This window comes from Scyliorhinus torazame, chromosome 17 (genome assembly GCF_047496885.1).
Source record: "Scyliorhinus torazame isolate Kashiwa2021f chromosome 17, sScyTor2.1, whole genome shotgun sequence".
Taxonomy (NCBI): domain Eukaryota; kingdom Metazoa; phylum Chordata; class Chondrichthyes; order Carcharhiniformes; family Scyliorhinidae; genus Scyliorhinus; species Scyliorhinus torazame.
In genome coordinates this window covers 179341231-179364917 of record NC_092723.1, presented here as the reverse complement: position 1 = coordinate 179364917, position 23687 = coordinate 179341231, and the positions used below count along the sequence as shown (strand labels likewise).

The window sequence follows — 23687 nt, the reverse complement described above, 5'->3', positions numbered from 1 at the left end:
AAACTTACAGGATACTGCGAGGCCTGGATAGAGTGGCCGTGGAGAGGATGTTTCCACTTGTAGGAAAAACTAAAAGCAGAGGACACCATCTCAGACTAAAGGGACGATCCTTTAAAACAGAGATGAGGAAGAATCTGTGGAACTCTGCCGCAGAAGGCTATGGAGGCCAAATCACAGTCTTTAAGACAGGTTCTTGATTAATAAGGGGGGGGTTATGAGGAGAAGGCAGGAGAATGGGGATGAGAAAAATATCAGCCATGATTGAATGGCGGAGCACTCGATGAGCCGAGTGGTCGAATTCTGTTCTTATGTTCTCATGATCTAAGAATGAGATCAAAATAGTCCTTAGTTATGGGGTGTTGTAGACACGTTGAGATACTCCATGGTGAGGAAAACAATTTACTTGATCTGCATCTCCAAATGTATAATTCCACCACCGTGATCCCCAAATAGGCCTTCAGTGCCATTTTTTTTCAATTAAATATTGGACTGGTGTATCCAAATACACCTTAATCGTTCAAACTTCCTTAAAACCAATTGAAGTTCCAAAAATGTCACAATGTTCTTTAGTCCTCAATTAAATTAATGTAAAAGAAAATTCCATCTCCGTATATTGCACAGAGAAGATTAAACGTGTGGATACTCAAGAGGCAACTATTACTGAACGAAATTTACAATCTGCTAGAGAGCGCAGCAGAGGGCAATATATTACAGAGAAAAATCATCTTTGTGATGGGTTGGAGAATGAATTAAGTGCAATGGAGAAATTACAGCAACCAGTTTATTTAAAGCATTTTTACAGCAGAATACAAAGTTGCTCCTAGAAGTATTCAGAATTCAATGTAAAATAAACTCTTGTTTTAAAAGTACTCTAGTCTTAAGAAATATAACAAATATAAATGATGTTTATAATACATATGTAAGGAAGACTACATTCATTTTTTTTAATGAACCTTTAGTCTGTTACCATTTCAAACTCCACCCAATAACATGCGGATAATGTTAAATAAAGTCTTTATTACAATGTCAAAAAATGTACACCTAGCCAGGGATCAGGCGGTCTGCCTTGTATGTGGAATGTAACTCAAAGTCACAGCAATAGTCTATGAAGTATTCTCAACAAAACACAAAATCTAGTGGAAAACCATCAAGACATCTATGTAACGGAGGTTAGAATATTTTATTTCTGCTAAGTATCAATATGGCCAGAAATGAGTTTCCTTTTGTGAAGAAAAATCAATTTCTTCACAGTGCAATAGCAGATGAACAGACATGTGATTGATATACTTTGCCTACTCTGGAAATTTAACTTAAATGAAATAAAAATCAAAGTAATGAGGCAATATGTTGGGAAGGTTATACTGCATAAGTCTCATTTGGGGGTGGGCACAATGTGGCTGACCCCCCCCCCACCCCCACCCAACCCAGAATGTCTAGGATGTTGCTTTGGTTGAAGCAGGTTGTTGGAATGCTGTGAGATTCGCACGGGGAATTGTACGTTTCTGAAAATTAGCTAATGGATGTTTTATAACCGCAAGTTGGGTGTATTGCATGCCTGATCTTTGCATCGTATATGAACTGGGGGATTAGAGCATTCTTTGCAAGCAGTTTAAAAATAAATTTCAAGTTACCAGAATGGCGATTGATGCCCATTGCCTTGCCACACGATCCACGCTGTATGCAGATCCTAAACATCTCAACCCTGAATTAAAGTTCCAAATAATCCTGCCGCTTTGACCAAAGAATTCCAAAACATAACATACTGACATACTATACAGAAGGCCATGAATAACCCTGACAGTAACAAAACGGGTATTCTTTAATCAATGATACGGACTATCCAAATACTTACTAAAAAAGTTGTGTTCTGTTAACTAACCATGTGTGCACGCATAAACATCCAGATGCTTGTGTGCGCACGCGCACCAGTCAGGGAGTACTGAAATGCTGTCCTGTGATATCCTCCGACTCGGATACCAACGTGGAATCTGTTCCAGGTGCCTTCCAAAGCACCTTTCTATATTAGTTTGTTGCTTGGCGAGACATTTCAACAACTGGAAAACATGCCAACAGTGCATGCTTTATGTAATAAGATGTCACAGCAAATCCCTTTAGGAAATTATTTTTCTTGCCAGTACCACTTCAAGGTGGCTACGAGGAAAAATATATAATAGTCCAAAAATAACTTCACAGCTAGTTACTTCAGTTAACATGTTTTCATGGTTCGGGTTCAGCTGGAGGTTTTCATGGTGAATGACTCGATTTTCACCGTGCCCAATTTTAGCTGATTTCTTTGTGTTCTGCAGCATTTTAAAACAATTTTGGGAAGTTATTGTAGTGCCCACATCCAAGTGGACTAACTGTTACTGGAGGGTCAGCCGCTGCATAGTGGATGCCGCATTGAGTTTTTGAGCACTGCTTTCTCAGGTATATTCGCAGAGGTGGCCACAGCCAGCTGGGCAATGTGAACTAGTCTTTAGCCAGTTCATGATGTGCTCCAAGTGCCCACCGTGGCTACATCCCTGACACCAAACAAACAGTCCTTTAACAACTTGGTGGCACACAGCACACATACTAGCACACTGCCGGCATCTAAAACACAAAAGAAAAACAGCAGGTTAGACTAAATAATACTGGCAATTACATTAAAATATATTATTCTACCACTGTAACTTTGGCAAGAAACCAGTGGGATGCCTCCCCCCAAGAAAAACAGCATAAAATGCCCAAAGAGGGGCAGCACAGTGGCGCAGTGAATAGCACTGCTGCCTCACAGCACCGAGGTCCCAGGTTCGGTCCCGGCTCTGGGTCACTGTCAGTGTGGAGTTTGCACATTCTCCCTGTGTCTGCGTGGGTCTCGCCCCCACAATCCAAAGATGTGCAGGGTAGGTGGATTGGCCACGCTAAATTGCCCCTTAATTGGAAAAAATGAATTGGGTACTCGAAATTTATATTTTTAAAAAATAAATTAAATAAATGTTCCTGTAACAGCTATATTTTTCATTTTTTCAATTTAACGTGGCCAATCCACCTACCCAGCTCATTTTTGGTTTATGGGGGGTGAAACCCACGCAAACACGGGGGAGAATGTTCAAACTCCACACGGACAGTGACCCAGAGCCGGGATCGAACCTGGGACCTAGGTGCCGTGAGGCAGCAATGCTAACCACTGCACCACTGTGCTGCCCTTTAGTGAATATTTCGAAGTGTATTTCTTTTACTATTTAATGGAATGTACATAACTCCACATTACAAAAGGTTGATATAGAATCCCTACAGTGCAGGTCACCTGGCCCATCGAGTCTGCACCAAACCTCTGAACGAGCACCCCACCCCAACCAGCACATCTTTGGACTGTGGGAAACCAGAGCACCTGGAGGAAACCCTTGCAGACATGGGGAGAATGTGCAAGCTCTGCACAGACAGTCACCGAAGGCCGGAATCAAACCTAGGTCCCTGCGCTGTGAGGTAGAAGTGCTAACCACTGTACCACCCTATATACAGCTTAAAAAAAAGTAAAATCCAAGCCTCTTGCTCATTCAGGCAAAGGTAATGCCATCTTAAATATATCCATACGATCTCTTGCTTGCAGCGCACACTTTCAACAAAGATAGATCTCTACCTTTAGCACATGGAGCTAAATAGGCAATGTGTGGATCCAACTCGTGATTCCATTATAATTTCAATCTGCACATATCTAGGTCATATAGTTTATGCTCCAAAAAAACATGAAGTGGAATAATTGGCCTTTAAGGACTTTTAAAAAAAATAAATTGTTTCTCAGAATGAGACATTTTTGGACAATTGCTAGTTATCCCAAATTGCAGGTAAGGCCTAGTCCTTGAACCGGTGAACCTTGTGATCATGGTTTTCAACTTACTGGAGCATTTGAGGAAATTAACCTCTACACAGCATGGGACAGGAATCACATGTACACCAGATTGTGTCGGGAATGAGCGGAGCTTTCCAATGATGATCTAGAAACCTTCCTTCTTGTCTTTTTGCTGCCACCCCATCAACTATGGACTTGGGATCTGATTACACTGCACATTCCAACTTTTCCCGGTTGACCAAAGTGAAGGAAGGGAGATGGGATTACATTGGTGATCAGGTTTGCCCTGCAAGGTGGCAAGCACAGAGTTAGCCTCTGGTATATGAGGACAATCACTAGCTGCAGACCAGCAATTGACTGCTCTGCACTATTGGAGCAACCAATCGATCAGAGAAGTCAAGACTACTCTCGCCATTGCGGAAGGTGCTTTGCTCAACTTTGCTCGCATTCTCTCCAATTTTCTCCCCACCCAGGTTCCTGGTGTTTCTCAGTTTGAGCCTTTAACCAAGGCTGCTAAATAAAATGTAAAGCTGCATCAATGTAGTAGAAAGGATTTTGAAAATACCCCAGGAGTAAGCCTCAAGAAGCGGCAGCAGGACAGGGAACAGCAAAGCTGAAGAATGGGATAAAGTAACATTGTCGGCTGAGTAACTATTCCTTTCCAGGAACTTTTCTGTAAGAGTATCATTTTCAGCTTCCCCAGTATAAATGTAACCATGAAGGTTTATCCATAGAACTGGCAGAGACACTGCTTTCCCTCCAATAGCAGTTATTACAGACACAGCCCACCTATCACAGATCCAGCCTTTGCTGCTCATTGGCCTTTTGCAGTTGCTGCAGTTGATGTGAAGGGTGGTTGATGCCTGGTTAAAACAATTGATGGAGCTGCATGTGCTCAACTTGATCACCTCATTGGAGACATTCCACAGTTTGAACCGCTGCAGCAGATCAATGTACGACGTGTACCAGTGTTCCTAGCAACAAAAGGAGAAAAGATGAAATTCTAAACACTCAATGCAATGGTCAAATATTTCCCAGAGAGGTTCATTCAATATCTTTTTAATTAAGCAAAGCATTCCAAAACATATGGGAGAGCAATGACAGTTTGGAGGCAGAACCAAAAACAGTGGAAAGGATAGGCTTGAGTACTTTTAAAAATTGGTGACAAAGGTTAAGGAAGGAGTTTCAAAAAGGCAAGGCCAATGTGGCTAAAGGCCTTCACCAACAGAGGAACAAGAATATAACAAGGTCAGAACTGGAGGATCGGAAGAACATTCTTACAACAATGGGTTGACAGCAAGGATGACAAGGCTCCAAGAGTTAGACAAGTCAAAGTAAAGGTTCTGAATTGAATACATCATAGGGTATGAAGCCCAAGAGGATAGACAATGGTGAAGATTGCAGGGTGCAAGTGACAAAATTTTGGGGCAAATTAAGTTTAAGTAGGGGGAAGAGGAATTTCTACTGAGGGTCGTTTGTCTTTGAAATTCTCTTCCTCCAGAGAAACGTGGAGGCTGGTTCTTTAAAACATTCAAGGCTGAGTTAGACAGGTTTTTTGGAAAATTAATTCAAGGGATGTGGGCTTTGCTGGCTAGGTCTGCATTTATTGCCCATCCCCAATCGTTCTTGAACCGCTGTACTCCCTGTAGTGTAGGTGCACCCCCAGTGCTGTTAGGAAATGACTCCCGGGATTTTGACCCAGTGGTAGTGAAGGGAGGGTGATATATTTCGAAATCAGGATGGTGGGGCTCCCGTGTATCTGCTGCCCTTGTTCTTCTAGATGGCAGTGGTCATGGGTTTGGAAGGTTCTGCCTCAGGAGACTTGGTGAGTTCTTGTAGATGGTACACCCTACTGTTACTGGGTGTTAGTGGTGGAGGGAGTGAATGTTTGTGGATGGGCTGCCAATTCAGTGCGCTGCTTGGATTACGAGGAATTATTGGGGGCTGGCAAGAAAGCAGCGGATTTGATTTTGGCCTTATCGAATGGTAGAGCCAAATGGCCTATTCCCCCTTCTTGTGATTTTAAAAGTCCTTGTAAGATCCTCGTAGGACCAATGGAAGGCCGAGATGGCTCATAATAAATTGCAAATTCGAGATGTTGGATATTGGCGGATTACAAAATCATGGAACATAGAACAGTACAGCACAGAACAGGCCCTTCGGCCCTCGATGTTGTGCCGAGCATTGTCCGAAACCAAGATCAAGCTATCCCACTCCCCGTCATTCTGGTGTGCTCCATGTGCCTATCCAATAACCGCTTGAAGTTCCTAAAGCGTCCGACTCCGATATCACAGCAGGCAGTCCATACCACACCCTAATCACTCTGAGTAAAGAACCTACCTCGGACATCCCTCCTATATCTCCCACCTTGAATCTTATAGTTATGCCCCCTTGTAACAGTTACATCCACCCTAGAAAATAGTCTCTGAACGTCCACTCTATCTATCCCCCTCATTATCTTATAAACCTCTATTAAGTCACCTCTCAACCTCCTCCGCTCCAAAGAGAAAAGCCCTCGCTCCCTCAACTTTCCTCATAAGACCTATCCTGCAAACCAGGCAGCATCCTGGTAAATCTCCCTTGCACCCTTTCCAATGCTTCCACATCCTTCCTATAGTGAGGTGACCAGAACTGGACGCAATACTCCAAATGTGGTCTCACCAGGGCCATGTACAGTTGCAGAAAAACCCCGTGGCTCTTAAACTCAAGCCCCCTGTTAATAAACGCTAACACACTATAGGCCTTCTTCACGGCTCTATCCACTTGAGTGGCAACCTTCAGAGATCTGTGGACATGAACCCCAAGATCTCTCTGTTCCTCCACATTCCTCAGAACCCTGCCGTTGACCCTGTAATCCGCATTCAAATTTTTTCTACCAAAATGAATCATCATGGAACGCAACCACGCAGTCCTCAAATAATGTTTCAATGAGAAAGATCATCACTGATGCAATAAAATTATCCAGTGTTTGGGCCCCTTTCAGAGAAAAATATCCAATATCTGAGCAGTAGAAACCAATAGTTTATTACTGCACCTTCTGGACTTTGACTAAATCAAGAATCCAATTGAAACATCCTCCCGTTAGCTTCCTATTTATGTAATCAGTCAAAGAAAGAGGAAATTTAACCTGCCCTTTTAAAAGGTCACTAGGACTTATACTTTCAGCAATTGTGATATTCTTCAGAAATCTCCAAAATTTCGCAACAGAGCAAACAATCGCATGCAAATATTATTTTTATAAGAGGCGTTAAGATGAAATTTGGTACGCAATGGAAATCGCTCCTTGAAGCAATTTTTTCTTACTTGGTAGGGACAACACAAATAGAGTTTCATTGCGGTCGATAAAATGAGACAAACCTGCTCCCTGATGGCTGTCACAAACCCATCAGAAATGAAGTGACTATTACTGAATATAGAATCTACGGCAGGGAGACAGGCCAACCAAAAGCCCATCTAAGCAAACCCCATTTGCCTGCATTTGGCCCATATCCCTTTTACTAAAGGGATACTAAAGTTTTACTAAAGGCAAATCCTGTTTGACAAATTTATGAGAGTTTTTTTTGAGGGTGTAGCTAGTAGGGTAGATTCGGGGGGACCAGTAGATGTAGTATATCTGGACTTCCATAGGTGTCATACAAAGGTCAATAGGCATGATAAGGGCTCATGGGGTTGGAGTAATATTTTAGCATGGGTAAAGAATTAGTTAACGGACAGAAAGCAGAGAGTGGGTATAAACAAACATTTTCAAATTAGCAGGGAGTGAATAATGGAATGTCGCTATAATAACTCAGAGGAAAGTTGGCGTAAACGAAGATGGATTTATTTACATATTTTCAGCAGTCTGGGTAATGCAGCATCTCACTCCCAATGCAATCATAGCTGGCAGGGCTTGTTGCACCAGGCCCCGAGTTGGGCATGCTTTTATACCTTGATTATAACCAACCCCAGGTGGTTGGCCTTCGTCCTCTACCTGGGGAGCTCATGCTCACGGGTCTCAGGGAGAGATCAATGATTGTTTCCCCGTGGTCCTTGTGGGGGTTATGACAGTCGCAAGGGTCAGTGCTGACTATTGTGGACTCTATTCCCAAATAAATTCAAGTTCAGTCAGCCCATGACTGGAGACCACTTTCCCCTCAAAGTCCCTGGTTGCTGGACTTTGAAATTGACAGAAAATACAGTTTATTTGAACATGCTCTCACCTGTGTCTGTTCATCAATTTCTTTCCGTATGCGGTCCCCGAGTACAATGAGGACAGATACGGCCATCTGCACATCTCCCTGCTCTGCATAGTAATGGAGCATGTCTTTAACAAGGGAATTAAAGTAATCAGCAGGCAGGTAGGCATCGTACAGAGGTTGAGAGATCGACATGAGGGAAAAGGATTCAATTGGGGTCAAACATACAGTCTCTGCCTCATTTCCACTAACATGTGGCGATTCCACTTTGTCCTGAAGATGGTCTGGAGCAGAAGGGTTATCTATAATTTCGTGACGCAGTTGAAACGCTTCCTGAGGCAAAATGTATTCATGTTCCTCTGCTAACAAATAGGAAGGCATTAGATGTAAAGGAAGTTATTGACACTGTGGCTTAAAATAAACAAGACAAATGAACATGGATCCTGCTCTAGAACAGCATTTTTACATGTACGGATACACAATGGGTAATTAGGAGAGTCCGCACTGACTCACCGGCAACTCAGAAATATGGATGTACATTTGTTGTGATTTTCTAATCATTCATTTTAACGGTCATAAAACATGTGTCCCAAATTCTGATGCCCACCAGCAGGGAACAAGAGGGTGGCAATGGTTAGGTGCAATAAGAGGTAGGGCAAAAGGCCTCAGGTTAGAAAGGGGATAACTCGGAGGTTCTCATTCCTGATCACTGCACAGCCATCCTGGATGGAAGCTTCTTGTGCAAAAGGCCAGAATTAGACGCGGCTGTGATACTTCTCATGATTTCACAGCCTCCATTCACAATATTCACTTGAGACTGAAGGCACAAGGGGGTGCCAGTGGAACCTTATTCGAGCAAGTCAACACTTGCAAGAATGGACGAATGGAAACTGACAACTAAAAAGGTCTCAAGCATGTAGCAGTGATGTGTTAAAACGGAAAGGATTTTCCAAATAATTGTAAAAATTTGGCTGCATGCACGTTTCATGCATACAGGTCAAATGATGGCCATGCTTACCCAGTGTTAAGGGCCAAGGTTTAGAGAACCCCAAAGTGTATCATGGAGTTCACCTGACCCACAACTTTTACTAGATTGTGGTATGGGGAGCACACGGCCCACTCTATAGGTGTGGTACAGCGGAAATGGAAAAGTAATTTTTGAAGCAAAACAATATTTATTCTATGAACTCAAGTTAACCATTTTAAAACATAGTGAACATCTTAGCAACCATCAATTCAAATACAACCCCCAAAGACTACAACACTAAGTAATCCTTTAACTTCCCAAACAACATCCAGAAGACAGAAGAAACACCTTTCAACAGAGGCACATTAGGTTTACATTCACTACTGAGAATATTTATAATTCTGAATTCACCAAGTGATAAAGAGAGTCTTTTGATGGCAGAGAGAACAGCAGTACACCTGCTTGGTCTGGCTTCAGCTCCAACACTGAAAACAAAACTAAAACACCCTGCAGCCTGCGCAAAAACGAAAGTAAAAAGCTGAGACAGCCCAGCTCCACCCACTCTCTGACATCACTGCAGTAATAAACACCCATTTCTTAAAGGTACTCTCACATGACACCAGGCTCAGTAACTGACCTATAGGCTATTCAAAGAACAAAGAAAAGTACAGCACAGGAACAGGTCCTTCGGCCCTCCAAGCCCGTGCCGACCATGCTGCCCGACTAAACTACAATCTTCTACACTTCCTGGGTCTGTATCCCTCTATTCCCATTCATTGGCATGTGGGACATGGATAGACAGCTGTCGTTCTGACCAGCAAACAGTATGAGCTGGAAACTTAATGCATGAATATTACATACACAGCATTATTGACTTGGATAGGTCAGACACAATAAATTTTTAATTTGTATATTTAATGAGCTTTGTATGCAAATAACTAATGCAGAGATATGCAAAAGCATTAAAATACGCAAATTTTATGAGTCACTGTTTCCATCGCTAATTTTATCAGAAATTATCCAAGAGGTGGGAGCTGGTGTGCGAGTACGTCTGGGGTGTAATACATCAATAAAAGAAAGCACTAGGTTTGACACTGGCCAGTAATACGCTGCTGCATGTTGAGGGGGGTCTCACTGGCAGAAAACAGCTCTCGACAAATCCAGCAGGTAATGCTCATTGTAACAATGGAATAAGAAAAAACACCATTTCCTGGACAGCTCTTGCAAGATTCCCACGAATAAAGAAATTAGCACCAATCAAGTCCAGCATCATAGTCTAGACCTAGCTACGATTAACTTTCTTTAATCACCTGAGACTCTCTGATACCTGGAATGGGCCTGAGCATGTTTGCACAGGAATTGTTTGGGCAGCACTGTAGCATTGTGGATAGCACAATTGCTTCACAGCTCCAGGGTCCCAGGTTCGATTCCGGCTTGGGTCACTGTCTGTGCGGAGTCTGCACATCCTCCCAGTGTCTGCGTGGGTTTCCTCCGGGTGCTCCGGTTTCCTCCCACAGTCCAAAGATGTGCAGGTTAGGTGGATTGGCCATGATAAATTGCCCTTCGTGTCCAAAATTGCCCTTAGTGTTGGGTGGGGTTACTGGGTTATGGGGATAGGGTGGAGGGTGGAGGTGTTGACCTTGGGTAGGGTGCTCTTTCCAAGAGCCGGTGCAGACTCGATGGGCCGAATGGCCTTCTGCACTGTAAATTCTATGATAATCTATGAATGTTACTCAATGACAGATTTCCATCTGCACCAGAAGAGCAGTTTTGTTAACAGTGCCAACCTCTCCCAATAGATTGAATAAAATGCAGTGGCAACTACTCCCAATAGATATGTGAATAAAATGCTCACCCGGGGCATTTTCATGGTCCACCATGTAAAGGTCATCTTCATCCCCTTCCACATCCCCAAATAGGTAATCCGCAGGCACATCGCTACCTTCTGTCTCTTCGTTCTCTGTAACAGGGCAGAAGGAAAATATCAAAGTCAGTCTAGATTGTGCAATTACAGATGAGAATTTTGTTCACAATGAAAAAATTGAAACCATCACTTGCACAAAAAAAAAAATCAGGCAGCACCAACACAGAGAGAGAGAGAGAGCACGCGAGAGAGAGAACTGCTTCAATTGAAAAATGACATTTTTATAGTGGAGATTGGTGGCGAAGACAGAGTTCTTTCCTGGAATTATTTCATCTATCATAATAGCTTTTGTCCTTGGAAAATATATAATCCACTTGTTATTTAAAAAAAAATAATAATTGCTGTAACAGTGTCAGAATCTTTATCACTGATAAATCATAATAAACCAAGTGGGACTAGCACTGACAGTATTATCATGATTCATTAACAAGTTTAATTGGATAAACTTACAGTTTAACTGGAGTCCCAGTAGACATGTATGAAAACACTGATCCAGTAACATGGCAAAAATCAAATATTATTCTACCTTCGTTTGCGGTGATCAAAGGATTGGAGGAATCTAAATGATTAATCTCCTGCCGATTTTCAGCCTTCCCTCGCTCCAACCTAGTCTCATTACCAAGCGCGACAGAGAGCTCCTTAAGACTGCGAAGGAAAATAAAACATTACCTGCTGTTATTAAATGTAAAGAAACTGCAGAAAAAAATAATAATAATCAAAATCAGGCGAAAACTACAGGGTGGGGTGGGGGTGTACTTTTGAACATGGAAACTGTAATACATTAAAATAAAACCCCATACCTACAGTAGATAAACTTACATATTTTCAACGTGCTAAATGAGTAAAAAACAAAAAAGATAGAAATCCAAGACAAAATGATTCACTGCTGAGAGGCCACTTATAGTAATAATAATCTTTATTATTGTCACAAGTAGGCTTACATTAACACTGCAATGAAGTTATCGTGAAAAGCCCCTAGTCGCTATATTCCGGCACCTGTTCGGGTACACAGAGGGAGAATTCAGAATGTCCAATTCACCTAACAGCACGTCTTTCGGGACTTGTGGGAGGAAACCGGAGCACCCGGAAAAAACCTACGCAGACATGGGGAGAACGTGCAGACTCCGCACAGTGACCCAAGCCAGGAATCGGCCTGGGACCCTGATGCTGTGAAGCAACAGTGCTAACAATTTAAATAAATAGTCTTTGTTTTTCATACCTGTTCATAAGAGGCAAGCCCCCACTCTTGCCTATACTTTGATTCAAGTTCACAGATGAAATAGCACCTGGATTGGAGTAGACAATCCTCAGCATTGTCCATGTCTGAGCCACCTAGACACAGAACAGGAGCAAGTTAAATCCCACTTGTACCACTGGTGTAGTGCATCAGGAATGCTGACAAAGTGAATCGGTACAGATTCAATTCACCCCCAACTCAAAAGTTCCTAATTTCAGCCACATTATTCTAACCCAGTGTTTGTAACAGTCAGTATAAAATGCAATAACAGATTACATCAAGCAGGGAAAGAAAGGTCTACAGTAAAGTTATCAGCTCCATATTCACTCTGCATATCAATACAGAGCATTTTTCAATATTTGAGCCTGATGTTTATTAACATGTAGCACAAACAATGCACGATGAGGAGCTTTGATAAATCATTTAAACCCTATTCCTAGGGGCAGAGCACAATTCACTCGTGCTTTTTCATCCATTAGTTGTCAAAGCACCACCTGGGGATGGAACACAAATCATATTCACCATTCGTGTGTCACATAGTTTGGCATCCCTCCATCAGGACAGCAACTAGGGCACACCTACTCCCCAGTGGCGTGGAATCGCTGCATCATTTATAGCAAATTACAGGAATAAATCTTCTTCCCATCTCCTCTGAAAAATTAACACTTGTTTTGAGGTGCGATTTTATATGTGCCAGCAGCTCTGACATAATGGCCAAGGGATTATTCTGCAGGGATAACGAATGATGGGCCATTAGAAGAACTTACTGTGGTGGAAACCACAGCTGGCCCACATGTACTTTCCAGCAAGGTCTAAAATACACCACTTCTCCCAGATTCCGGCTACAGTCATCGCAAGAGAACAGAGAAAACTCCATTCCCTTGCATTTCGGTCGATGGGTGGGAGGAGTGGGAGGAACTATTTTTTGCCATTTTTGACCCAAGTAATCACAGTACCTGATAACGATATAATTCTTTAGCAATTTTGGCATTATGATCACAGAGGTCAGCCAGCGACCGGCCAGTCAGAATGTACTGTTGTGCCATGTTGACAAACCAATCCATGGAGTTGCTGCCCAGTTCAGTTTCAAATACATTAAGAGCACTGGATACATTTGCAAATTGCTCAGATAAATCCGGCTTCTTGAAGAAAAAAATGGGATAACGTCTCTCCCCGCCGTAGGTTTTCCGATTTGAGTCACTGCCAAACATGCTATCTTTTCCTGCAAAAGCCAAGTCTCCGAATAGCCCGTAGCACAATCCTTCAGGATTGGCACGATCGACAGGCCGGCTGGCATCATTAAACATGTGCTGGTACAGAGTGCTGTCTTTCGACCCAGAAAGGAGGTAATAAGGATCATGAATGTGGCGCCACACAATTCCTGTGGTAACATCCTTGTGCTCCTCAAACATTCCAAATGGGATGTACGGGCGTCGAATGTCCCACACGTAAATGTTGTGATCTACCATCATAGAGCAAGTTGCAAGATGGTATTTCATTTCTGGTCGCCATTTCACACGTGCCACCGAGGCAATAGTCTGGACGCAATAGATCTCCTTGGTCTTGGTTGTCGAAACGTCCCATACTTTCACCATTTTATCCCGGCCTCCAGTTGCTAACCATCCTCTGGAAAACAAAAAACAAAATGCACGCATTATACGGCATTTATTACTTACCCCTGGTGACGATTAAGATCTATATATCACTGTTCAACCTGTGAAGAAAATTATTCTACAAGAAAAAAAAAGAAAATCAAATGTACACACCAATTTAGTTCAACAGAAATACTGTACCGATGCACAATCCATATGAGCAGTGTGTTACATAATCCTTTTTTAATTAAGGGACATGACATCAATGGAAATGTGAGTATATAAGGAACAAGATGGCTGGGAAACTGAAAGCAGAGTACAAGAGCTGTGCTGGAATCTCTTTTTCAACCTGCACGAACGTTTTGCACATAGGCACAAGAGGAATGATGCTGAAGTTTACTTGTACCACTCGGACTATTGACGAACAATTCAGGAGATTTGTGGAGGATATGGACAGGTTATCAAATTGGGCAGATAGTTGGCAGATGGAAAATAGAGAGTTGTAAAATGAACAGCAGAATATCTGACTTAGAGTTGAGGGACAAAGAAATAAAAGAGGGCAGAGTAAAACTAAATGGGATCCTAATTTTGATATTTAGGGTCACAGAGGTGATGCTAAATTTGTAAAGACTGAATGGCGTGTGCAGTTCTGAACACCCAGTTATGTAAAAGGGTAAAGAGTGCAGTAACAGTTCATTAAAACTGCTATTCATAAAAATTAGAAGGAAAGATTGGTGCTGTTTTCCCCTGTACGCAAAAAGCAGAAGTGCTCAAAATCATAAAAGATTTTGAGAGGATGGTTGGTAAACGTTTATTTCCACTGCTCGGAAATATCAGTAACCAGGAGCATAATTCACACAGTTTATAACATGGAATGCCTTACCACCATGGCTACTGAAGCAGAGAATAATCATTTAAAAAGGAGTTGGATGTGTTTTTGAAGATAAATATAAAAGCATAAGGGAAATAGGGATTAGAATAGTCTCTTCAGCTAAAGAAGATACCAGTATTAACAAAATACGAAAAGTATTCCATATCAGACGGACTGCGGTCCTCCACCACCTTCTCAAGGACAATTAGGGATGGGCAACAAATGCTGCCCCAGCCAGCGAAGCTCACATCCCGTAAAAATGAATTAAACTTTTTTAAAAAAAACTTTTCTTTGCACCTAATTTGACTAATATCATGATGCAATTTTTTCAATTAGTTTTTGGCATTTATCTTGAGCTTTTTAAAACAAAGTCAGAAAACAACTTGCACCACTTGTGGCGTAAATGTAACTTGCCGCTTGTCAGCCCAAGCCTGGACATTGTCCACGTCTTTCTGCATTTGGACTTGGACTGCTTCAGAGTCCGAGGAGTTGTGAATAATGCTGAACAGCACAACCCCACACCCGACCTTATGTTGGAACGAAGGTCATTGATGAAGCAGCTGAAGATGGTTGGGCCTAGGACACTACCCTGAGACTCCTGCAGTGATGTCCCGCCACTGAGATGATTGACCTTCAACCATCTTCCTTTGTGCCAGGTATGACTCCAACCAGCAGAGAGTTTCCCCCCTGAATCCCATTGACTCCAGTTTAGCTAAGGCTCCTTGTTGCCATACTTGGTCAAATGCTGCCTTGATGTCAAAGGCAGTCACTCGCATCTCTGGAGTTCAGCTGTTTTGTCCATGTTTGAACCAAGGTTGTGAGGAGGTCAGGAGCTGAGTGATCCTGGTGGAACCCAAACTGAATGTCAGTGATCAGGTTAAATGTCGCTTGATAGCACTGTTGATAAGCCCTTCTATCACTTTACTGATAATCGAGAGTAGACTGATGGGGCAGTAATTGGCCAGGTTGGATTTGTCCTGCTTTTTGCGTACAGGACATAGTACACAGGTCAACCACATTGATGTGGAGCTGGAGTCACATGTAGGCCAGACCCGGCGAGGACAGCAGATTTCCTTCCCTAAAGGGCATTAGTGAATCAATGGTCTTTATGACAATTGAGAATGGTTTCATGGTCATCATTAAACTTCTATTTCCAGGCATTTATTGGATTTGATTTTTACAATCTACGTGTGGGGATTCGAACCTGGGTTCCCAGAGTATTATGCTGGGTCTCTGCATTACTAGTTAGTGCAGTGACAATACCACCACGCCTAAAATGCAAATTGCAATCAGTCCGAGCTATCACCCAAACTTTAGTTATTCTGCACTGGGTTACAGGGATAGGGCGGGGGAATGGGCCGAGGCAGGGTGCTCTTTCGGAGGGTCGGTGCAGACTCGATGGGCTGAACGGCCTCCTTCTGCACTGTAGGAATTCTACTAACATATTACACCAAACATGAAAGGAGATGTTCATGAGCATTAAACTGTCTGCTGTCGCATCTAATCCAGATCGTCTGAAGGACACCACTTTGATTTCAGTGGATCCTCGGCAGTCTGCGAGTACACCTTTAAAAGAAGCTGTGCATTATAAGTTGGCAGAGGGTGTTGAAGCTCCAATACGCTGCCACCTGACAGGCACAGTCACAGTGTTGCATTTAAGTATTATTAAATTTCTCCCGCTTGTGCCTGTTTATCCCATTTGTTACCCCCCCCCCCAGCCCTCTTCAACCTTTCATCATCTCCGGGACTCCTGCGTTTTGTCAATAGCTGCAAATTGCTACAAGACCCGCACTGAAGTGGCCTGTGTGCCAATTTCCCTATTGTCTCTTTCTTAATGCAGCTGCTTCTCACCTTCCCTTCAGAACAGATTATACAGGCGGAAGCTGGGTATGGAGCTGTTGCCTGTGATTCTCCATATGGCGAGTGCCCAATCTCAATTGTACAATAAACAGGTGTTGAGAAGAGGTTGAGCAACTTTCCACAGAATGCAATCAAGAATGAAGGCAGGAAACGATTGGACACATTACAGTGCACCTGCAGTAGCCTTGTCAAAAGCTGGAGAGGCTGCCTGGCCACCAACTCAACCAAGGCAGAGCACCGCATAAGGCGGCAGGAAACAGTGACAAAACACAAAATTTTTGTTCTTCAGGACAGTTCAAACAACTTCGAGAGATACGTTTATGGTTTATTTATTTGTTGCAAATCACAGTTCATGGGAAAATATTCCACAATTAGCTGGCAACTATCAAAAATAAAATGTATTGTTTAATATTGCATCTTTTGTAGACTTTTGACAATGAATTGCTATATTCCATTTTTGTCGAATGCAAAAATGATAGTGGCTAAATTTGGCAAGGCAATAATTTAGCAGCAAGTCTTCACAAGGACTGGCTCAATGCTCGAGAATTAAATTGGAATGTTTAGACTAATAACTGACCTTTGTGTGTGAAGCTCCCTTTGGTATATATAAAGGTACATAATGTATATATAGACACACACACTGATGCCTGTCTACCATTTTGCATGAGCCAAGTTATACCAGAGCTTACAATGTACTTCAGTTTGGCAAAAGAAGAAAGGAAATATCATCAGTCTTATCAGGACTCTAAACGTAATTACTGAAGGTTGCAAGAGCCTCACCGTACTCACTTATCATCTGGGTGCCAATCACAGCAGAAGACAGGTCCATTATGTGCTGTAAACATGCGGTCATATCTATCTGGCCGTCTCATGTCCCAGAGCTGAACATTACCATTTTCAAATGAAGCAGCAAATGTGAAATAGTCTCTTACACTGAACTGGACATCCCGGACACTTTCTGACTGACCTATAGAAGATAAAGTTCCACTTATAAGATTACCAAAATAGGTTCAATTGTTATGGCAGTTAACATCTGTCAGGACTCACCCGAACACACAAGTCTTACACTTCTGTGTAAGACATCCAAGTATCCTGCATTACATAAATGTCAATAGCGGAGTGGCACGGTGGCTAGCACTGCTGCCTCACATCGCTGAGTACCCGGGTTCGATCCCGGCCCCAGGTCACTGCTAATATGGGAGTTTGCACATTCTCCCAATGTCTGTGTGGGTCTCACCCTCACAACCCAAAGATGTGTAGGTGAATTGGCCACGCTAAATTGCCATATACTGGGGGGAAAAAAAAGAATTGGGTACTCTAAAAATAAAATAAAAGTCAATAGTTCCTACTGCTTCTGGGGGCATGGCCTCGAGCTATATAATTAAGTATTAATCTTAGTTCCGAATCGTCACGAGGACAGCTAGTTAGTGCAAGATGTGGAAAGTATCAATTTAATGCTTTTTAGAATGGGTTAAAGCTCATTGTTGGGAGCAGTGTTAGGGGTTGGGGGCAGAGCAGTTTGCGATGCAACACTTGAACACAAAAACCAACATTTTAGTCAACTGAGGCTCCACTCTTTACCAAACAACTATCGTGACATCCAAAGTCCCAATTTCCTCTTGCAACAGTAGAACAAATCTAAACTAACAAGAAAAAAATAAGGATTGATATCAGGGACTCTCCGTGCAAAAGCGATCAATGGATGGAACACGGAAGTGTTTTTGAATGGATAGACATGACGCATTGAATCAACGTTTTCACACATAATTAGCTCATAAGCTATTGGTTACTATAAATGGTAGAGGCGGCTTTAATTAAACGGAGCAATAGTAACCTTTTCTAAAACAAATCATAGGCACTCCCCACAGGATGGTGGCTGCCTCAAGCAGAGGGAACTCGGGCCTTAATGTTAGCGCTTCACCATCAAACAACTCATACTGTTCTTCACCATTTAGATGGTGAAGCAGGTAGTATTCAAATAGGGATTGGGGCAACTTTCTTCAGCTATATTATTTCAGAGATACGCCATTTAAGTAAACTTTGGGGAAACTTTTAACCGGTTAACCATCACTGCTAATGTTTCTAAAGTTCATTAACAGGCAGGATAATTCACTTTTAAAATATTTTCATTTTAGTGGAAAGTGTTCAAAAACATGAGTAACTGCGCAACTAAAATGTTTTTAGGAATTGCTAACAAAGGAAGGCTGTTTCCTGAACGAACTGACCACTTTGACTTTATAGAAACATAGATAACTATATATTTTACCAGAGAAGGTGCTCACAGATTCTCTCTTGCGGAGGTCGAAGCACTTCATGTAGCCATCCTGGGAGCCACTTAGCAGCATGTGCACCTCATTGGGATGGAAGCACACCTTATTGACTGTGCGTTTGTGCTCAGTGAAAAGCTGATCCTGTTTGTTGCGAGATTGTTTGCCCAGATTCCACGTCACCACGGCTCCATTTGTGGCTGCTGTTGCCAGCAGGTTATCATCCATCTGATGCCACACCACGTCAGCGCAGCTGAAGTTCAGAGAAAGCTTACGCCCAACCCGCAGGTTTGCCTTCTCCACAAACTGTTCTTCCTCTATGGAGTAGATTTTAAATATGTTACGACCAGCCACTACCACCTGGGCAGCATCCCTACATACGCTAATGGCATTGGCAGGCGCATCAAGGTGGTAGAACATAGTTCTCCCTGTGATAGTTGTGCCACTGAGGGCTGTGGTCACGCGCGCCATCTTCTCCATTGGAAAAACAAGGAATTTCTGGCAATGTTGCCAGTTAGGAAACGAGAGCTGCCGTTACAACGTCAGTCTTGCCAATCTAAAAAGAACGCAATAGCTTCACGTTTGAATTTGTCTCCAATTGATTCCTACTAACAAGTAGGCTTATCTGCTAACATATATCAGTGCAGATCCAGACAGATCTTGAAGAATGTGAATTGGCATTGTTCTAGCGATACGAAAAGTTAAATTGGAGTGTACTCATTAAATTTAAGGCATTTCATTCAAATAAAGTCTTTGGTCCGCGACCGTGAAATGAATGACAGTTCCAGAGTCCAGGACTGGTAAAACCCAAAACGCACATCAGTTTGTTTAAAAACCTGAAATGAAAGGGGACAAAAATTAAGATTTGATCACCAAATAGAGTATCCATTTGGAAATAAAAAGAACATGAGCGCTTTATCACCCAAAGACATACTGCAGCCCTCCAAACGTTCTTGGGTGGGTAGAGATTCCCAGATAATATTGCGCAGGATTTTCCAGCTCGCCGCAACGTACTTTGCAGCAACAGAGGTGACAGGCCATTGGCTACCGGCAGGAGCGCCCTGTCCCGTCGATGGCTACTGTGTTTTGTGTCGCTCGCCCGTCCCACCGCCGGGAAACCTGCCATGGGGGAAGTCAGGAGATCCTGCCCAATGTCACAAGGCTATATCATGTTTTCGCTGTCACTGCTTAACATTCGAAAGTAAGATCTTAAATCTTTGCACCATGTGGTGCAAAATCTTTATTGTAGCAATTGACAATTGGACTGTAAGGGCAGCCATACAGAAAAAGCGAAGATCTGTACAAATTTACAACTCCCAACATGATTTAGCTTGTCACGACTGCAGTTTCCTTTTAAAGGCAGCAGCAATCCTGCGGCACGTTATTTTAGCACGTGTTCTTAGCCACATTATATTCAGGGTTGAAAAAAACAGGTTCATGCAGAGAAAATGCAACTACAGTTATTCAAAGAGCAGCACTCATTACCCACTACTACACAATCATAGATTATCATAGAATTTACAGTGCAGAAGGCCATTCGGCCCATCGAGTCTGCACCGGCTCTTGGAAAGAGCACCCTACCCAAGGTCAACACCTCCACCCTATTCCCATAACCCAGTAACCCCACCCAACACTAAGGGCAATTTTGGACACGAAGGGCAATTTATCATGGCCAATCCACCTAACCTGCACATCTTTGGACTGTGGGAGGAAACCGGAGCACCCGGAGGAAACCCACGCAGACACGGGGAGGATGTGCAGACTCCGCACAGACAGTGACCCAAGCCGGAATCGAACCTGGGACCCTGGAGCTCTGAAGCAATTGTGCTATCCACAATGCTACTGGCTTTATTTTGTTCAGATGGTACCTAAAGCGGGGTTAAACAACTACTAATCGACAAGTTTCACCTTCTGGAAGCAGCAGTTAAACATTCCTAATTCAAACTTCAACATTTACCAGGCCGGTCAGCTTTGGGGCTACTAACACGCTGGCAAAAATCAGCCAATTCACAATCAAACAACCCTTTTCCGAGCCACAGAAACATCTTGGAACAAACATGGTGACACAATGTATGCTTGCAGCTCTACTCTTGCTTCCTCCCACAGGACTGCGACATGTCAGAGATCAAGTAATTGTGGAAATCCTGTGATAACTTCAACACAGGACAAAACAGTGACTCTATAAACAGAAAATATGCAAGCACGATGAAAGAAGCTAAAAGACATAGAAAATGGGAGATATTTATACTGTGGTGTGAAGGAATGAAAGATGAGTCATAGCCACAGAAACCAAGGAAAAACAGTGCTAATAGCCACAGAAACCAAGGGGAAAGAGTGCTAATGGCAGTCCCCAGAGAGAATAAAAGGTGTGAAAGGCCAAACAGCAGAGAAACTAATATCAGAGGGTAAGCTGCAACAAATGTGGGGGGGGGGGGGGGGGGGGGGGGGGGGGGGAAGCAAAGGGGAGAAAAGGTAAGGAGAGGGGGAAAATATATATAAAGAAAGAAATATAATGTAAAAGACAGTTAAAATGAAATGGAATGAAAACAAAGGGGTCGAGCTAATCATCTGAAGTTGTTGAATTCAATGTTGAGACCGGAAGGCTGTAGCGTGCCTAACTGGAAGATATGCTTTGACAAAAGGATCATCTGGACTCAAAACATTCGCTCTTTTCTCTCCTTACAGATGTTGCCAGACCTGCTGAGATTTTCCAGCATTTTCTCTTTTGGTTTGCGTTACAATTATGAGGTTTATAAATACGTATGTTTTGGGATTATATTTAATTTAGGTGAAATGAAGGGATGCACATGACAGTTCTCAAGTCTGGGCGAGGGAGCTGTTAGATTCAAGGAAGGCCGAGATTGTTTTGTTGGGAAGAAGGCGCAAGGTGTTCACACGTGGAGACAATTGCAACAGCATCAGTGTTGGATTGGTATTCTCCCAAGTCGCAGCAAGGTGTTAAGGATGCTGGGTTGTGAACATCTATACTTGTATATAGCTTCTATATAGAATAGAATTAGGGTCTAAAGAATAGCTCATCTTTCTGGATACAAGGCCCACGTGATTCATGTTGCCCTGGAGATGGGCTAGGAGAACAAAAGGATTTCGAAGAGATCCCAGAAATTCACAAACAAGTTAGTCTGCTAGGATCTAGGAGTGGGGACAGCGAGAGGCAGGAAGTCTCTCCACATCAACGCATTGGAATGCAGGTGAAAACCTGCGTTCAAATTAAAATAACAAAATTCATGAGGATTTGAAACGAGGTTGGAAGATTCACCTAGCTTGCACCAGAGGCGAATTGCAAGGAAAAATCCCTCACCACGAAAGACAGTTCTGAGGTTAAAATCTACCAGGCTGGGAAAGAAAAAGAACAGAAGGAAATACCTGGAGCTAGGAATGCCTTTGAACTTCTGAGAAGAAACAAATCATGACTGAAGGACCCAGTGTAAAGTATACATGTAAAGATGTGAAGTGGATTTTTCAGTTGTGTTAAAAGTAAGAGGAAAGTTCTGTTTTGAAGTTTAAAGTATGATTTGTATAAAACAATACTATTTAGTGCACAGAACTCTTAATCAGTTTGTTACAGTAAAAGTCTTCAAATATAAAATCTTGCTGTGTCATTCTTTCAACTATTAACTGGAAGTTCAATTTCTTTTTAAAAGTTCGACAGGGATGAAACACACAGGGTCCAAAACAGAAGACAAACAAAATTCTGGGAAAAACTCAACTTTGCTTTGACACCTCTACTGTGCAAACAGTGGTATTAGTTAATTTATTCCCGCAGCGCCCGCACGGCAGGGAGCTGCCGGCCGGTGGGAAGGTTAACTTTTCTCTGGACACGGGCCTGGCCGGGGGCGTGGGGGGGGGGGGGCGTGGGGGGCGAAGGATCTGCCGCCCCCGTGGTTCGGAGACTGTCTCTCTCTCCCCCCGCCTCACCCACCCCACTCTTTACCCGGGAAAGGTCCCCCCTCCGCCCGCAGACACACAAACTCCGTCAACAAAACACGCCTCACCTTCTCCTGGCCGCCATGCACCGGAAGTCGTCACCTGATCGCTTCCGCCGCCTCTTTCGCCCACCCCCAAACGTTCCGCCCTGAGGAGACTTCCCCAGCCGAACCCGCCGGTTAAAAACCCCGTATGCCGCCAGCCCGGCCTTCCCACGCCGAGACCGAGAGATTCTCACCGCGAAAACCCCGGCCGAAATCAAACTGTTTTTTTTTTTTTAAATCCCCTCACCCGGCGGGACATGCGTTTCCGGCTTTCACTGGCAACTACAACTCCCGTGATGCCCGGCGCCAGGCTGCCACGTGATATAAACACGGGTCACGTGAGCGGCTCCCGCGCCCCTGCTTCCGTAACTATGGGAACGGCGCAGCCAATCCGCGCCCAGCACCGGACCCGGGTATCGGGGGGGAGGGAGGGAGCGCAGTGATGTCGTCACTGGGCGGGGCGGGGTGCGCATGCGTTAAAGCTGCAGCTGGGTTGCAGGGACTTTGGCTACAGGTTGCGTTCTGCTGCTGGAGCCCACAGTGGGAATGAGCACATTGACCTAGACACTGACATTGGCATAAACCCCCTACAAGGGCCATGGGGAAACTATCAATAATCTCCCTGTGGGACTCATGGAATACGAGAGGACAACCTCCTGGGGCCCATTATGAGCTATCATAAAAGCCGGCCCAAAGCATTGCCTGGTGTGGTCGGTCCTCCCAGCTCGATGGTACTGGGAGTAATAGGCTGCGTTATGCAGATCTTTGTAAATAAATCCATGTTTGGGCAGCACAGTGGGTAGCCCGGTGGCTTCACAGCGCCAGGGTCCCAGGTTCGATTCCGGCTTGGGTCACTGTCTGTGTGGAGTTTGCACGTTCTCCCCGTGTTCTAAGGGATTGTGCCTTATTTTGGCTATCCCGCGTCCCTTAATTTAGAGATGTCTTTTGGTCTGCACGGTCTAGGACAGCCCAT

At 43.4% G+C, this 23687-nt stretch overlaps 1 protein-coding gene across 3 annotated transcripts; it reads right to left on the bottom strand.

Annotated features, from left to right (window-relative positions):
- Positions 1-767: 767 nt before the first annotated feature.
- Positions 768-22821, bottom strand: wdr24 (WD repeat domain 24). Of its 3 annotated transcripts, none has more exons than XM_072481738.1 (10): positions 22739-22821; positions 18725-19561; positions 17248-17425; positions 13092-13761; positions 12118-12230; positions 11425-11543; positions 10830-10934; positions 8032-8369; positions 4622-4806; positions 768-2592 (listed from the first exon to the last, which is right to left on the bottom strand). In XM_072481738.1, exons 2-10 carry the CDS (start codon positions 19203-19205, stop codon positions 2424-2426), a joined length of 2358 nt encoding a protein of 785 aa, XP_072337839.1. In that variant the 5' UTR covers positions 19206-19561; positions 22739-22821; the 3' UTR covers positions 768-2423. The 3 variants fall into 3 exon arrangements, with proteins under 3 accessions (XP_072337839.1, XP_072337840.1, XP_072337841.1); XM_072481739.1 differs by having other exon boundaries at positions 8032-8366; XM_072481740.1 differs by having other exon boundaries at positions 2421-2592; positions 4741-4806.
- Between the last annotated feature and the right edge of the window lie 866 nt (positions 22822-23687).